Here is a 17,619-nt window from a genome sequence, read left to right as displayed (position 1 = left end):
GTAAGAAGGGAGTTCCGCCACACGTTTCTCACTAGGCAACGTATTTGTTGCCAGGTTTGCTACTGAGTCAGACAGTTGGATAACACCTCCATGTAACTGTTGAAGTTCTGAATCTTTGCTATAGCTGCTTCATTATAATTCTCGTATTTAATATAGTTTGACAAATGTCCCAGCAAGATAAATTATGGATTTATTGTCGTCTATTTTTGTTTAACATAATCGACTTATCCTTAAATAGGTTACATATAGCCCTATCACACTAAAAAGTGAACGACAAAATCAGTGTCTTTGTAAGTTGCATTGTCTCATTTAATGTAAGGCATGCCAACAGTTAATTTCTCTTTTTGTTTAATGTGTAAAATGTCGATGGTGTGTTTAGATATTGTAAAGATTGGAGATATAAGGTGCCATTTCACAATACCATACTCAGACAATAATCGTAGCCATATCTTTTTACATTACACCACTAGTTGTCAGGGGATCTCTCCATGTTAATTAGCTGATATTTGGACTTTGACCTCGATGTCAAGTGCAGATGACATGCCGTCCCTTGATTGGGAATGCGTGAAAAGTATCATGTATGTTCATCATCTGTAAATACATTTAATTGAAATAGTCAGACTGTCTGTGGCTTTCAGAATCTGTCCATATTATTCTGAATAGAACAGTCGATTACAGAACATAATTAGGGATGTTGAAATCTTGGAATGCACAAATGACCTCCTGTGAAAGACACACATATTCAGAAATGTATTTCCTAGGGAAAATACAATTAATCCAAGTACAAACATACAGTCACTTAAATATTTACATAGACTAGCCGATATATTATTATTATTATTATTATTATTATTATTATTATATTTTCTATATATCGCTTTGGACTAGTGATCTCACACGTCATGATTCTTCTTTGTAAAATTACAAAAAAGGGCTCATTTGTATCATTTGTGAATTTGAGTTTGGCTGAGAGATAGTGACGCAACGGTCTCAGAGCGGAATGTGACTTTGCATCCTCCCAAACCAGCTGCTATTGGTCGGTCGGTCCGTAGCTATACCCTCTCTCTCAATCATGAATAAAAGAAAGGCCGTGGAACCTATCGGTGCGCTCAACTGCCTCCTCCTACAACGTGCTTTAAAGTTAGCCACTTAAACTACCCCATCCAGCCCGCAGACGTTGTTATCAAAACCAACAGGGCTCCAACAGTACCAAGACAAAGAATAAAATAATCTTTGCTCAAGCCGACTTTCGAAAGCAAGACGCACGCCTTCCTCATCATACACCGAGAGTGCTTTTCCTTCTTTTCGCGAGGAGACGCCGCTAGGCACTTGGCCACCTCTTTTGACTTTTTTCCCCTTCTGTTTTTGATGGGGTGTTGTGCGGCAGATTTTCTGCTTGGAGTTTCTATTTCACTGGTGTGTGCTTTTATGAAGGGTTGACAATTCGTCAAAGCTTAATTGTGGACCTGTTGGTGTGAGTGATTTATTTGGCTTTGCAAGTGACACGATTTTTTAAGTAGCTGGAATGGCTACTTTACCAGGAACAGTACCACGAATGATGCGTCCAGCTCCAGGCCAGAACTATCCCCGAACCGGATTCCCTTTGGAAGGTATGCGGATGGCAGAGGATGCTCGTGATACGAGGGATATACATCAACAGATGGCCTGGCCATGTACATTAAGTGTGTTTACAGTTGACTTTTCTTGACACAAAGTATATGTTTGGCGTGGGCCTATCTCTGTAAAACTCTATAGCTTAGATGTTTGATTCAACCTGAACTTTTTCTGAAGTAGAGCAAGTGCAGTTAATAGGCGACAATTTGTTTGGTAATTTACACCGTCAGGAAGAGCCGGTCGGGAGCCTACAAATCACTCCCTGTAGGATGAACAGGAGGTCCATTGAGTCATCTCAAAGACTGCATAAAGCATGGTATCAAAAACTTGAAATTGAAAATGTATATGAAATTGTAAATACTCATTTTGTGCTATACTTTATATTTTGATTAATTTAATTTTGCACAATTAGCCATAATAGGAACACAATATAGTGTACCAGTTGGACTTTCCAGCCTCTCCTCTCCTACCAAATGTCCAAACGCTCTGGAAGGTGTGTGTGTGTGTTATTTGCATGCCAGAGCCCGTCTTGCGCGGGAGCAGTTCCCAGCCACAGACAGTATACGTGCTCAAGTGCTTTTTACCAAACAGCACAAGCCACGATTTTCGCAAGTTACTGAAGCTGCCGGATTTAGTGAAGTATCCCAGTGCTACAAATTGTGAAAAAATACACATCTAAGAGATGGCTCAAAGGATCACATCAATATTTGTACAGCATGACTTGGAATAATCAAGGTGAAAAGTGGTACAATCTTCAGTGCCTCTTGAATGCTAAATTGGACATTGGAGTGCTGTTTGCATTCAATGTCATTCACAGCCTGTGTGGACAGCATGACTGAATTAATGTGGTGGCGATCTATTTAGAAAATTACTTACATTTAGCTATAATGCATTTGCTATCTTGACCCTGTCTTGAGGCCCAAGAAACACATACAACCTAATAGTCACGAACATTCTCAAAGTAATTTGATCTGAAGTGTATAAAACATTATAGGCCTATTTAAGTGTTAAAATAGGCCTGTGTTTATAGCATTTTCTCAGGTGACATATTAGTGCATATAATTTAGCCTACTCATGAGTTTAAAGTCGTGTTAGAGCAAGTGGTTCACCACAGTCATATTGACTGTGCAATGCATGTGTAAGATAATATAGATCATTGTAGACAAATGAGCATGAATAATTGTTCCCTTATTAATTCCTTAAATGTACATAAATCTTTGTTATGAAACAGTATCAACACCACTGGGCCAAGGTCGGGTGAATCAACTTGGTGGAGTTTTCATCAATGGAAGGCCACTACCAAATCATATCCGACACAAGATAGTAGAGATGGCTCACCACGGCATCCGGCCCTGCGTAATCTCGCGACAGCTGCGAGTCTCCCACGGCTGTGTGTCCAAAATCCTGTGTCGGTACCAGGAGACGGGTTCGATACGTCCTGGGGCGATAGGTGGAAGCAAACCCAGGGTGAGTAAAGGCATAGTTCAAGACAGGTCTCTGGGATGCTTTCCTACAGGGTGTTCTAATGTTGCTAAATGACCATGATTACGATGATGAGGTGGTTGTTAAGGATGCCACAGTAGGCCTATGTCATAAAAAGTCTGCCTAGCATTAACTCATTCTAGCATGGAAAGCATTAAAAGCCTTATATTATGGTTATTGTAGGCCTCAGTAATAGTGCAGGAAAGCCATAGTCCCAAGCAAGTCTATAAGTATCCAATTATAGGAAAAAATATAGGCTACTAGCTATGCATTCAGTAAATTCAATTGGAGACATTGAGCAAAGTCGTTAATGTAAATTGTGTTTTACTTGAAAGTGTGACTTGGATTAATGTGATAATGTGCTCTTTTGAATGAAAACAACGTAAAATGAATTGACATATTTTGCTTTCCCCATCTCTCCTCGACATTTTATTCCTTGCCTCACGATTTGGAACCTAAAGCAGGTGGCAACGCCGGACGTGGAAAAGAGGATTGAGGAATACAAACGCGAAAACCCAGGGATGTTTAGCTGGGAGATAAGAGACAAACTTCTGAAGGACGGGGTGTGCGACAGAAGTACGGTTCCTTCAGGTGAGGCCTCATCCGGTAAGCACCGTTTCCTTTCTACCGCCAACTTTACCAACTTTGTCTGACAGCTTGCGCTGCCAGCTGGACCTAGGCCATTTGTATGTGTTATACTTGAACATTTACATTTTCATACCTTGCATTTTCATCCTTTGCATTTTGCAGACACGCATGTCAAACGAATAATTTATTTTGTTAGCATTTAGACAGGCATAGGGTAGCCTTCTTATTTAACCTAGATTAATAGACCTTTTCGATCAGCCACAGCATTGTTCGATGAATATATTGTTCTGACTTTGGTAAAGTACAGTACTCATTTTGAAAAAGTACTTTGATAAAAATGTATCAAATTAAGATAAAATTCACTTTAGCACAGTAGCCTATCTTAAAGCTTGATTCTCACTTCTTTTTCTTTAGTGAGCTCTATTAGCCGGGTATTGCGCGCACGCTTTGGGAAAAAAGATGACGATGATGATTGTGATAAAAAGGATGAAGACGGCGAGAAGAAAACCAAACATAGCATCGATGGGATACTTGGTGATAAAGGTAATGAGGTTATATTTTATTTAGCAGAAGGCTACTTTATTATTACTATCACTATTATTATTATTATTATTATTAATAATAATACTATTATTATTATTATTATTATTATTATTATTATTATAGAATATCGCTCCAGTCTATATGTGTACATATTTATATAGGCCTATATCAAAATAGTATAGTAGATATGGTGTGATTTAGCTGTAATCGCTTAGTGTCGTCAAACCTATAGATCACTACATTCCTACAGAGCTAATATCATCTAGGGAATATGTGCACCTCTTCGGCAAATAGGAAACAGCTATTTGGCTAATCGCGGTGGTTACTCATGCTGTTAGATCCTCTATCTAGTCCTCACTCAATTATTTATATAGGCTCTGACGTAAGGTATTTAGCTCTAGTAAATTAATTTGTGTAACAGATTCTTCAGCGGCTCCACTTAACGACCCGTCTAAACGACAGCTGACAGATGACCCATTTGACAATCAATGTCAGTGTAAGCAACTTCGCACTTGTCAGTTTGACTAATGTCAATGGAGACGGTGGAATTGCTCTGCTGGACTATTTTTTTTTGCATAGAAACCGCGTCGGTCGTGCATAGGCCTACTAAATAAGTTTTATCCACAATGTTCTAAACTGACACGTGTGCTTGTGTGTGTGTGTGGTGGTGGTGGGGGGCGTATACCCTACCCTACCCTTAATTTATGAGAAATCCTCCCTTCAATACATTTTAGTAGAGCATGCGTCGAAGTAAAAATTATATGGATAGGCTACATATCACACAAAGCTTGTCCATTGGACAATAAAATATTGTGAAAAGGTGTTGACAAAACGCTCTAAGCGGCCCTGTCTTTCTTCAAACTTGAAGATGAACTTGAGGGAAAACCCCGTATCCATTTAAGCTCCTCCAAAGTGAGGCCTCTGCGGCACAAAGGCAAATCCTCGAAAGCACGGCAGCGAAAAGGGCTATGGGGACTGTCCTTTCTCATTCAGAAACTCCAAAGGGAGGCCAGAAAAGTTTGAACAAAAGAGCAAGGAAAAATAAAGGCAAATGAATAATTCAGTACACCCCGCTGTTGGTTAGTTTTGTAATATTAAGGAATCAGCTGCTGGAATAGACCAAACACTGGACGGCGCAAAACGTTTCTTTTTGTCCGAAAATGGTTTGTGCTCATTCTGAAATTGGCCTATTGTAGCCTACGCACTATTTGCCTGTTGTGTGTATTCAAGCGTCTGTGTTTTGGAGAGCCAAAAAGCTACTCCGGAAAGAAACATTAAACGGGGAAATTTACATGTTTATTGGCTCAATTCGAAAATGTTATGTTATGCCAATTACGTTCAATCTAACTATATTTTAATGAGAGCATTTTTTGGCCGCAATTTTTCAGTGTTATTTACAGTAACACTTTTGTATAGCCTGTTTAGTTTCTTCTTGGTGGTGTACACATTATTAATTGTAGGTCTGTTGTGAATTAGACATGTGAATTTGAATTTTTAAATATTTTTTGTGCTAATACTATTTTTAATATGTCAAACAAATGTTATTTCAACAATGTTGGCCGTCCATATCAACGCGCAGTGTCAGTCTTATTAATCTTGTGATGAGTCAAGTTGCCTTAGTGTCTAATGGGTCTTATCATGTGATTTGTTTATTGGATCTGTCAGTAAATTTGCTCGCGTCTGAAGTTTTTAATTTACTAGGAATGTTATGCCAGCGTCTCGGCAGAATTTTTAGCAAACCACCCATGTTAATTATTCCTACAAATCTCTCTTTAATGACCTCGTGTTTAAACCGAAGTACTAAATGTGCTTTTTAATTCTTGAAAAGATTCGCATTTTCCCCAGTTGCAGTTTACCATCCGGCTGGCGTTTAATAATGTTAAGACTTATTAGAGTTCGTAATGAAAACGCTGTCTGCTAAATGGGCGGTTGTGTTGGAGAGGGCTGTAATAGCTCGCAGGCATGGTAAGAAATGCATTTATCCCCAATCAGCCCTCGCTCTCTGGGTTTTCAGCACAAACGTTATGTTGAAGGGTTTTAAACCCGATTAAATTGAGCCCTTTATTTCTTTTCACTTTCATCTCTAAACGGCTCACTCTGCCTCGCCCTGGGCACAAATTCATGAGATTTTTTGGTTTATTTAACATTATTTATTCATTTATTTATTTATTTTATATATTTACAGTCTTACTATCTGTCAACGTCCATATTTTCTCAAATCAGAAGAGGTATTATGAATGTAATAAATAAAAAATATGATTTTACAGAAATTGTCAACATTTTAAGTAGTCAGTGCCAGAACAGCTGTCTTAATTTTCGTGATGAAACAACATATATCTAAATTTAGCAACTTATCACATTATTGAATTCCACACGCCCTCTTTAAGAAATTTGTTGATGAGTCCTGTGCACCTGATGGCTTGTTCTCACGTGGGCGCGGCGCAATTACACTTTGGCGTCATTACACCTGCCGTCCTCATTAGCGCGCGACCAAATTATGAACGGCATGGACACACTCGCAGAACATGCCACGTTTAATTATAGACCTTGGATACGACGAGGCATTTGACAGTGCATGAACCGCTGGTGTGGCTATTGTTAACCCCCACACACACACACACACACACACGCACAATATATATATATAACCAAAAAATCTATCTTTCCATTTATCGAGAACAAACTAAACCAACACTCGACTGGCTTCTGCAAGTAACGTGTTGGGGAGATTGAGGCGACGGACACTTCAGCAAATCGGAGGATTACCTGAGGTTCTCAATCTAATCAAACAGAGGCCAGACGGGATTTGTGAGTGTTGTGAGGGGATAATAATAGGGGCCAGTAGAGAGATAGCCGGGTGTCAGACGGTCCAAGGCTTGGGGCCCGTTTTCACTGTGCATATTCAATTAAAGACTGAGGGCCCGCTGGAGAACCCAGGGATATGTTTTACAGAAAGCAAACGAGACAAAGGAATCCTACAGCAGCCTAATGAGAGATTTCACAAAGAGTTGCAGCGTATCGCAAATGGTTACTGTTACTTTTTTTCTAAACTTGGCCTAGGCCTACTATTTACCGACAGGATGGAACGGTGAAAAGGGGGTGAACATGTCCATTTTTCAGGGGAAGGGGGAGACATCATGGAGTTGATGACAACTATGAATATTGTAGAACACGAGGAATGCCAATGTATTTTGCCAAACACCTTAACACGTTAAAGAGTTTAAAAATGTTCATAAACATCCCCCTTCTGTTTCTTTCTCCCTTTACCATGGCCTATATTTATATCGAAATAAAACGAATATTTCGCAGTCTAAAGCCAGGCTGAATGAGCGGGACAGGGGAATGAAGCGCGAGACCACTTCAAACAAATCCATCTGGAATAGTGTGCGCGCAGGAGAGAGATTTAGTGAAAGTATGGGGAAGTTATTTAGCTATTAATAACATTTTTTTCCTCAGGCATCGAGACTCACTCCATCTGCACTTTCTCGCAGCTATTTGGCTGGGTTGAAATTGAGGGAGACCCAAATGTTGGACAGAGATAACACTGGCATCACAGCCTGGACCATGCTCTGCGCATCACTGCATTAAACTAGGATTAACCTCCCCTTTCCTGCCACTCTCTCTCACCACGTTTTTGCGGCTGTCACATCCGAGGATTTTCTTAAAGAATAGAAAGAATGCACAGAATAAGCTTGAGGCCTCCCCTTTGTGTAATAATAATCACGAGGATAATAATAATAATAATAATAATAATAATAATAATAATAATAATAATATGTATTACATTGATTATTTTAAATGTGGTAACACATTGTTTACACGGTGATTTGCAAACTGCATCTTTAAAGTATAGGGTAATTCATTTTTGTTTTATTATAATTTACATTAGCCTATCAGTGATCAGTAGAATTGCTTTTAATGGAATTTGATGGTTCACATTTTTAAGGAATCATTTGGACCTTTGCAGTATACTGTCTATATTATCACAAGAAATGCAAACGTTCAGCACTGATTTAACATGTCAGTGCTTGTCGTTCAAATGGTCTGTTTAGCTAACATTAGCAATTGTAGCCACACTGTTATCCACTGCGATAACTGTGCGTGACAACTGGTGGACCTGTAACTTGACGTGTTAAGTCGTTAACGTAATGACACGTCAACTGATACCAATTTACGAGGACAGCCTTTGAAAAAGCAGAAGAGGTCTTGATAAGTCCCGAGGAATATTAAAGTGTAATTATAGACAGCGGTTCTGCTGACCTGTGAACTTAAGGCGGTCCCTGAATTTGTCACGAAGGGGATTTGGGTGTGTGTTTCAGAGGGTTTTTTTATGTGTAGGCTATGCCAGAGTGGCCTATGAGTAGGTGCTACGAGGAAAGGCGGCTGGAGGAAATGAGCGGCTTACACACTTTGATCCTCGGTTGCATTTTTGCATATCAGAAACATTTGCGGTGACACAAACACAATGGGAGTTCATCATATTACAGACTGACAGTGGCGTTTTCAACTCTCCCTGTCTGTTAATTAAAACGAAATGTGCCATGTGGGACACGCTCTAGCCTATCTCTATCTGTACACACTCAGCCCAGTAGGGTACTTAGGAGAATGGCATTGGGATCTCTTGTAGGGGGCTCTGAAAAAGGCGCAATCTTCTCTTTTCCGACTGCTTAGGGGGAATTCTAAAGTGTACAGAAGAAGACATGGGGATTTCTTCTTCATATATAATGGCAGCTTCATAATCCTCCCCCTCTTAATAACTTTAAAGGATTCAATTTCTCCTCTCGTTTGAAGGACTGAACGTCTCTGGCTCTAGGTGTCAACTGTAAAACTCAAGGTGAACCTGTAACTACACCGACATTGTCATACCATATTGTTCGTGCGTTAATTTAGTTATGTTTTGATGTTTACAATGTTGCCCTTTGTAGCATGACTTGCGTTATACATGACAGAAAATACACTTTTACTATATAAATTGAACTTGTCCGTGGACTATAAGAATTCGTTTCATATTTTGGATCCGGACTCCCGACCCTATTTAACACGCTCTGGCGATGCTTTGAGGCACTGACCACCATCGGTAGGCTATCTGCGGGAGAGAGGCAGCGAAGGGGGCGCTTTGGTAGATTCTTGGAACAAAGCGAACACACGACGAGGCAATTCCTGCTGACACAAATTAAGGGAGAGGTATTGCCCCGAGGGCTTCCTATCGTGTAACAGAAGTGTTTTTGATGGCGGAGTGCGCCAATATCGCTGTCTGTGGTTTAATTTGGGTTTCAGCTCCATCGGGGGAACTCTTCATGACCCCACGCTATAGCGCATGCTCGAATTGCAGTCTGGTTCTTTATGCAAGAACTCCCCTTGACAAAAATGTGAACAGTCAAGATTTGACACGGGGCAACATTTGACCGAGTTTAATAGAAGCATTCAATATATTGGTATTTAACCGTCTGCATGCTGCATCACATTTCATACCAGCCCTAGCCTATGCTCTCATTACTTAGGAGAATACAATGTGCCACAATGTAACACCACAGTTGTAAACTAGCCAACCATTAGCTTTCCATGTTTCTTTAAGTGATGCACATAAAATGAAATATAAAATAAATAAAACAAAAATGAAGCAGGTAAATTCAGGGCCTAAACTATTTGTATATTGCTGCACATATATTCGTAAACTACTACACATGAATGTAATCAAATACAAACATTACTTTTTAGATTAAGGGGTATAAAAATCACATAAAAATCACCTTGAGTGAAAATAATTGTGTTCGGTAATTCTGGAGAAATAGGCTACATAGCCTTGGTCATATAGTTCATAATGAAGAACGATAGAACTGAAAAGCAACTAGGGATAAACTATGGCTAGGGATACAACTAAAGGCCCCCTAATGTGGTGTGTAGATAGATCTTGTCATTTCGATGGTTGAAGTCACCTTTTTTTACTATGGCTGGAGATTGGAGTGCTGAAGCGTGTATGGGCATAATTAATTATGGGGCAACGGCATGGACGGCAGCAGTAGCATATCCATCTTTTAGTTCTAAAGCACCTCAACAGACACACATCTAAACATTTCTGCTGTAATTTCTTTTTTTTTTTCTCAATAGTGTTGTCTTCAACAATCACGATTTGGTTAGGTAGCCAACATAAAATAGACGAATTATCGTTTTGTTTTTTTTGTGGTTGATATTGTGCCATAGCCATTATTGAGAGACGTGTGGACTGTTGCGTAGGCCCTATACACTAATCTGTGTAACTTTCAGACATATCTATTTTTCCACAAAACCATATATCACAAGGTGTAATGGACGCGCATATTACAGAGAAAGGGAGTCGAGTTTGTTCAAGGACAAATTGATGCGTACCTTACACAGATTTTCCTCAAGACATAGCCAATATAGCTGGGCGTCGATTGCACTTCCCTCTTTTTTGGGGTAGAAAAATCGACCTATTAAAAGACTACTAGTTCCTAAGCTTACATTTGTAAAATAATTATGAAAACAACCATTGGAAATGATTCCATGAAAATCAATGTTTAGTGGTTAATACTAAAAAGTAGGGAAACTTGATACAACATCCTGATTTTGTTTCGTTATGTTGGTTCTAAATTCTCACACATTTCTCCTGCTGATTTGATAATAGGCCTACCTCCTTTTAAGCCGTGACTGGATGTAATTGTCCCGTTTCATCCTGCCAATATTTGAAAGATCCAATGAACAATATGGCGTCCTTATATGGGCGAAATTGAGCAGCGAACTGAATTATCTAATAGCCTAACTATCAAAGCATTTTTTATTTTACAGTCGTCAACAAGTGAATGTTGATTAAGGTATCATCAGTATTGCTAAATTAAAGGATGGATCTGAGAAGGTCTATACATCGGTTTATTTTCCAAATGAAAACGATTGACTATTGATAAATGTTATTGTGGAAGATTTATCTAATTTAATTCAGTCGTAAATAGATCGAAGACATCCACTGATTCCACCCCCACCCCTCTTATGTTGTGACATCTTGGCGTTGAACTCGGTAAACTGGAGTTGACAGGGGGACGCTATCCAGGGATCTCCCTGGACCTGACTCGGAAATCATAATTTGACTGGTCTTTCCTCCTCTGAAAACAAGGCGCTGAACTTGTCAGGTCTAATTAAGGCGCTGAAATGTGCTTTGGCCAGAAACAGTAGGCGGTGGGACAGGGCAGTCCACACGAACTGGTTTTGTTATGGTCCAGACGAGGGAAGGTAGCGCAATGTTACGCACAGTGGGGTTTGGACTAGCACTGGAGGGGCGTTTGCGCTGTTTGCTAGTTTGTCAATTCTGTCTCCCTTGTGCTGTGGGCAAAGTGGGATAGACCAAGCGTGGACTCTGGCAGTCCATTCTAATTCACTATGAAATTAATTAGAATAGACATTCATTAAGGTCTTTAAAGTTTGGCTAATTTTTTCACAGACTTTAAAGGTATAACAGTGGATTAATGGCTTATAGCCAATATTAACATTTATTGCATCCTAATAATTTGTGATGCCTGCCAGATGGATGTCAGAAGAATTGTGCAATTAATAACTGGAGAATCACCAGTGGCTGCTCATTTTATCATTGTGAACAGTAATGATTTTTTATGAAACTTTCATACATAATGCCCTAAATGTGTATCCTCCTCTGACTGAAAGACTCTTAATACAATTGTCACAAATAATCATTGAGAGCTATTTTCTAACCTTGTGTGTTTACACAGCAATGAAACCATGCATTTGAACAAATGTATGTGTCGGTGTGTCTTTGTGCGTATTTATACTCTCTATTGAATAAGATATCGAAGCCTTGAATCATCCTCTCTCTTTCAGCATAGAAGAAAATTCAATTGTCTCCTTTTCCTTTATTTGGAGGCATTTTGTTCTTTTAATTGAATGCAGCTTTTTTCTGGTGTTGGGCCTAAGACCCTTCAGATGTGTGACAGGCTGCTCTCCCCATTGTCAGACGAACTGCGTCTTAAAAGGAAAACAGAGAGAATAGGGAGGAGGAGAGAGAAAGGACCTGTTATTTTGTGTCTTCAGGCTCGCCGCACTAGTCCATTCAAGGCAAGTTGATGAACTCCTCGAAAAAGTTTATTAAGGGGAACAAAACAATGGGAACCAAAGCCTCGGGGCGAGCGGGCAGACAGTTTATAAACTAGCGGGTATTGTGCCTCCGAGGCAGATGCTTGAGTAGGCCTGAATGGGACCTTCAAACTGACACGATGGGGCTGGACAGCGGCATGCGAAGTGGACTTCTTGTGGCGAGGAGCGGAGAGAGGAGCTGTCTCCTCTGCATTAATGTACATCTGCAGCAGCAGAGCTCCTTCAAGCCAGGCCAAGGGATGGTCATGACCATGGCAAAAATGTATTTTCAGCAACCTCCGTCTGCAACCTGTTTTAGAGATGCTGGACTGCAATATTTTTTTTAAGTTGTGGTTGTTGTTTATTGTATATCATGTGTATATTATTCGGCTCAATGTTATCCTTGTATAAGCAACATTTATTTTATGAAATTTAAAACAGTTCTGGTTGATTGTCATGGCATTCTATCAAGACAATGGTTTTCACACCAGTTGAATTAGGCGCAGATAGCAACAAGTATATTCACAGTTGGTAAGACCACAAGAAATATGAGCGCTTTCTCAACTCACCTCTGTAGATTTACTTCTTATTTCTCATTCTACTATACCATCTCTTCTGCTCACATTTGGTCTTATATTTACTCCCCCCAACCTAGAATATTATAGTTCTTCTCTTTTCTCCTTTCTTCACTTCTTTCGTTTTGTCTGTGTCTCTTTTCTCTCTCTGGCCCCTTTCTTTTCTTTTTCCTCCTCTTCTCTCTTCATCTCTCTCAGTCTCTCCCTCTCCCCCTCTTTTTTTCTTTTGCTTTGGCTTTCTGCCACAGCACATCACATCACAGGAGTTCTGTGATTTGTGACCCTGGTAACCTGCACTTAATCTTCCTAAAGAGGGGGACCATCGGAGAGGCGATCTCTGTTCCCCAGCACACTGCACTGCAGCAGGGGCACCCACAGCTCTGGACTCTAGCTCTGGCAGGTGCCATCACCATTAGCAACACAATCGCCTCCTCCTCCTCCTCCTCCTCCTTCTTTTTCCAGCCTCAGAGAGGCGGTTAACTCAAACTACGAGTTGATTTAGGGAGGGAGTCGTGGGGGTAACGGTGGTAGTTAGGGGAGGTGAGCATGGGGGTATAGGTCTGTTGTGGGTGTGGGGGTAGTTTGTGTGTGTGGGGAGGGGGCATAAATTGGACGGGGTGGGGACAGGAGAGGATTACACTCTGAGACAGCTATTAGCAGGGATGAGGCTTTTCTAAACAAACAACCGAAAAAAAAAGGTGAAGAGGACAGAGGGACGACTAAGAAAAGATCAATAATGTGTTAGCTTATGATGCCGTACGGTGATGGCTCTGCAGTACTTATTTTGTTCTGTATTGTTTTTCTTGGTTATTTTATGTGAGCCCTTTTTAAGATGTGTGTGCTTCGTATTGGCAATCCAATTTAGATTGGAGTCGGAGCAGGTATATTTATTTATTCAGTCAATGATTTGTTAAAGAGCCATGGCCTAGGTGCTTGGAGTGGGCTGTATGGCTTTTTATACAGTAATGACTCACAGTAAGTGGTCTTTAAATTGTCAGTACTTAGCATATTTGGGACATTGGTGAGAAGAACAGAGAAATAGAGTTGAAGCTGCCGCATGTATCCCTTGGGGAGTATAGACTATTTCTTTCCATTGTACACAGGTATTATCAAGACCAGAGAGAAAGAGATTGATAAATTAAATGAACAGACTGTGATGGTTGATACCCTTGTGAAGGTATTGTCAGTAATGAGGAAAAAGCAATGTCTTCCACTATAATACCACTGTGGTATCTCTTGAAATGTTTTTTTTAACCTAGCCAAACAACAAGATCTCATGTTGGAGTTTCGCTTCTATCTGGATGTTGAAAAAAGAAAAGAAACCACTTTTATCCCAAAGATATGAAAAGCCCTGTTTTAATTGCTCAGTTTATGCCATTTTCTTGTAATCATTTACTTGAGGTGTCTGAAAATCAGATCAGAATGAGGAAGCCTACTTTGAGCATTTAGTGTGCTCTCCACTTCCTAAACAGTGTGGGCTATAGCTGTTTAAACCTCTCTCCTATTCGTCACAAGTTGCTGTTCACTCTTTTAGTGTGTGCACACTTTCAGCGAGGTTCATCCTCAAGAGGTTTAAAGAGGCCGTCATTTGTTCCCATCAGCCCTCTCCTTTGTGTGTTTCACCCAACTGAGCGGTGAAACCTAGTATTCAGTTCACTTCAGCACCTCTTAGCAAGACTCTTTGTGAATTCTTGCAAGTGTGCCAGCTCTTGTAGTCCTATACTTGCTCAGTATAATGACACCAATAAACAAGCATGTTGTAGCTTTGTCAATGGCCCAGAGGAACAATAACATCGTTTGTTGATCTTTAGCTAAAAAAAGTGCTGACCATCCAGACAATGTGTTGGAGAGGGTCAGTAGAGGGTAGGGAAGGGGAGTTCACACGCTGTTGGGTTTAGTTAGTGCACGTAGTGGCATTCGGAGGAGCTGTGCAGTTAGATGGATGTTGGGTATGTGGAAGTGCATCACATCTGAGACTTGGCACCGCCTCGGCTCTCTGACAACAGGTGATGTTCCCACAAAGAGGCTTGCCACTGTGCAGTTTAAAAAGCGCCGCCTGCGAATCAGTTCACGTTTGCCATTTCTGAGCAGCGGTTTTAACTGCCCGCTTTTCAACTTCTAAAAGAAGCCTTGGCAGGGCGTTCGCACGAAAAACACTATGTTGGATTCCTCCTTTCCACCCGATAACAAGCTGTGCCACTTCTTAATGTGGAAAGAGCCAAAGCACCTGTCTCTGTAAAGCCGGCCTCCACTCCATGTAACCTCACAAAGGCAATGTGCTTCGCCAGGTGTCAGACAGTGGCAGTGTATCAACAATTTATTACAGCATTAGACGAAGCCGCAGTCTACTTTCCCAAACCCAGTGCCAAGACAGGCCTTTAGTCACACAGACAATAGTGAAGTGTAATATTTATTGGGCAACATGTGTGTAGCCATGTCAGTGTTGTAGCACAGTGTTCAGCCATAACCCCCTCGTGTCTTATAGACCCTTTGAAGAGAGTTCCATTATCAGCATCATAGTTGGCCCCACAAGCCTTCCTTTTTAACATTCCATATGTTATCTTAATGCAGAGGAAGTAGATTGGGACCCAAATAGAACGTTCAAGCATTGTTTTTGTTTTTATTGTTGAAAGGGTCTATAGTGCGTTGCTGACATGAAAAGATCACACAACACAAAGCAAAAGAGAGCAGCCATATGTAATGTATGTAATATATAAGCGGTGTTCTTGTTTAGATGATTTTGTTTCCCTGTAGTATTATTTCCCTACTCATTGAACAGAAGACTCCTCCAATTTTAGTTTCCTCTGGTTCCCAGTGTCTGAGTTGTCAAAACTTTGACAGTTAGCATGCATGGGACATTGTGTGGGGCAAATTATGATCTGCCTGTTACTGTGGTGGGTCGCATTCACAAGGACAACAAGCATTTCTTGCTAATTTTGTTACAATGAAGGGGATGCCCCACATAATGTGCAACACTAATTAAGTTTAGAGCTGGATGCCCAGTCTCCCCCTCGGTGATGAATTAGACACATTCACATCATGGTCGACTGGTTTAAAAATCACCATTAGCCCATGCTACTTAGGGCCATAACATCGCCCATTTTATGCTTTTGATGGGCCTAGCAAATGGAATCTTCATTTGTTTCATCTGAACGTGGGGCCTGCAATGCGTTGTTGACGTCGTCATTTTTTTCCACAAGCAACCACATTAAAAAAAAAAAAAAACAGATGAACATGTTTTGGAGAGTGTTGCGAATCAGAAATGTGTCCTTTTTTGTGTTGAACTCCAAATTGAAACGCATGGGCGGTGGTCGGCTAACACTTAAGCAACAGCAGGACCAAGCAGCAGCAGCAGCAGCAGCTCACCACGCAAGCCTTGCCAGTCGGGGCCGACTTCAAACAGAGGCTTGACTCCCATTTTTAACTAATGGGCTTATTTATGCATCCCCTGTCACTCTCTCCTTGGGGGGAATGTGCTCCCTCTCATTTCAAGACGCTTTTCTTCTTTCCGGTACATTCTAAAGCCCACAATATAGAGTGGAGATTTTCTGACATTAACATGGAGCACTGTGACGAGCGGCTGATGTAACTCGGCAAACAGGAAATATTAAAGAGCCCCTCCGTGTCCCGGGGAGAAGCGTTCTGCTCCGCTCGCTCGCTCGCTCGAAAACGTTTTATTTGAATTTTCACCAAATCTCGCTCGGGCAGGCAGACGGGCAGACAGGGAGGGAGCAGTGGAATAAGACAGAGATGGAGCCACATGGCTCCGGGATTCCTTTTAAAAATAAAACCCCGGGCCCTCCGCCGCCACGTGATACCTCCAGAACAGTTGTAGCCCAAGTCAAGTTTTTATGATCTTTCGAGGTAAAGTGTTGTACTCACTGATGGGCAGAGACAGAACATGACAAGAACGGCTTCCTTGGAATGTTTTCCCATCAGTTTGAAGTCAAGCTAAATTAATATCTGTATTTTATATGTCTGTCATTGTGGGGATTTTTCCCCCTCTTATCTGACAATCAGACAATGGTTGAAAAACCACCGAGTAAAACTCTTTCCTGTTTTATGCAACTGTCCGTTTTTTTATCATCTTGTGATTCATATGAGGAGCAAGCATTGACAGGAGAACTTGGATGTAACCTGTCACACTATTCTCACTGGTTAAACAACTAGACTTTTTTCAGTTGTTTGGACCCTTCTCAACTTGTTTGACAACCATTTGTTCAACACTACAGTGTGGTGGCATGTTGAACACTAATTATCTGATAATTTACTGTTTAAAAGGCAGTCATATCTACAGTGAGTAATTAGTACACACAGAGCATCAGACACAGTTCGATAGTCTGTGCCTTTCCCCATCTCTCCAGACCTGACTTTACCGTTGTGTAGGTAAGCATTCAGGTAAAGCCTAGCTTTAGTGTTTGATTTCCTGCATAGGCTCTGTGCAGGGAGCCCCAGGACAGGCCAGTCATTCGGGGGGTGGGTGGTGGTGGTGGTGGTGGTGGTGGTGGTAGTTGGGCTGTTCTTTTCCACCATAGCCCAGGCTCTCTTAATTTCATTACTTAAGCTGCGACCTTAATTAGCAGGAACCCAACCCCAGGAAATGAAATCCTATTTGACGCTAAAAGGAGGAAGGGAGAGATGGTGTAAAAAAGGAAGCCTGCCCTTTTCCTCCCCCATCCCCTTCCCTTTTTACTGAACTTCATGCTGCCAATTCCCCCAC

General features: G+C 40.9%; 1 protein-coding gene across 4 annotated transcripts in view; it reads left to right on the top strand.

The window, feature by feature from the left end:
* Positions 1 to 1,118: 1,118 nt before the first annotated feature.
* Positions 1,119 to 17,619, top strand: part of pax7a (paired box 7a) — a 64,127-nt gene continuing 47,626 nt past the window's right edge. The window contains exons 1-4 of one of the 4 annotated variants that reach the window (XM_048255275.1): positions 1,119 to 1,610; positions 2,846 to 3,081; positions 3,558 to 3,687; positions 4,099 to 4,227. In XM_048255275.1, coding sequence (XP_048111232.1) covers positions 1,526 to 1,610; positions 2,846 to 3,081; positions 3,558 to 3,687; positions 4,099 to 4,227 — 580 coding nt within the window. In that variant the 5' untranslated portion in view covers positions 1,119 to 1,525. Of the gene's footprint in view, positions 1,683 to 2,845; positions 3,082 to 3,557; positions 3,703 to 4,098; positions 4,228 to 17,619 lie in introns of all 4 variants that reach the window. The other 3 variants (XM_048255274.1, XM_048255273.1, XM_048255272.1) reach the window with 3 other exon arrangements.

The sequence above is a fragment of the Alosa alosa genome, chromosome 10 (genome assembly GCF_017589495.1).
Source record: "Alosa alosa isolate M-15738 ecotype Scorff River chromosome 10, AALO_Geno_1.1, whole genome shotgun sequence".
In the NCBI taxonomy this organism is placed as follows: domain Eukaryota; kingdom Metazoa; phylum Chordata; class Actinopteri; order Clupeiformes; family Clupeidae; genus Alosa; species Alosa alosa.
The sequence above is the reverse complement of the archived record's forward strand: the minus strand, read 5'-3'. Positions and strand labels throughout refer to the sequence as shown.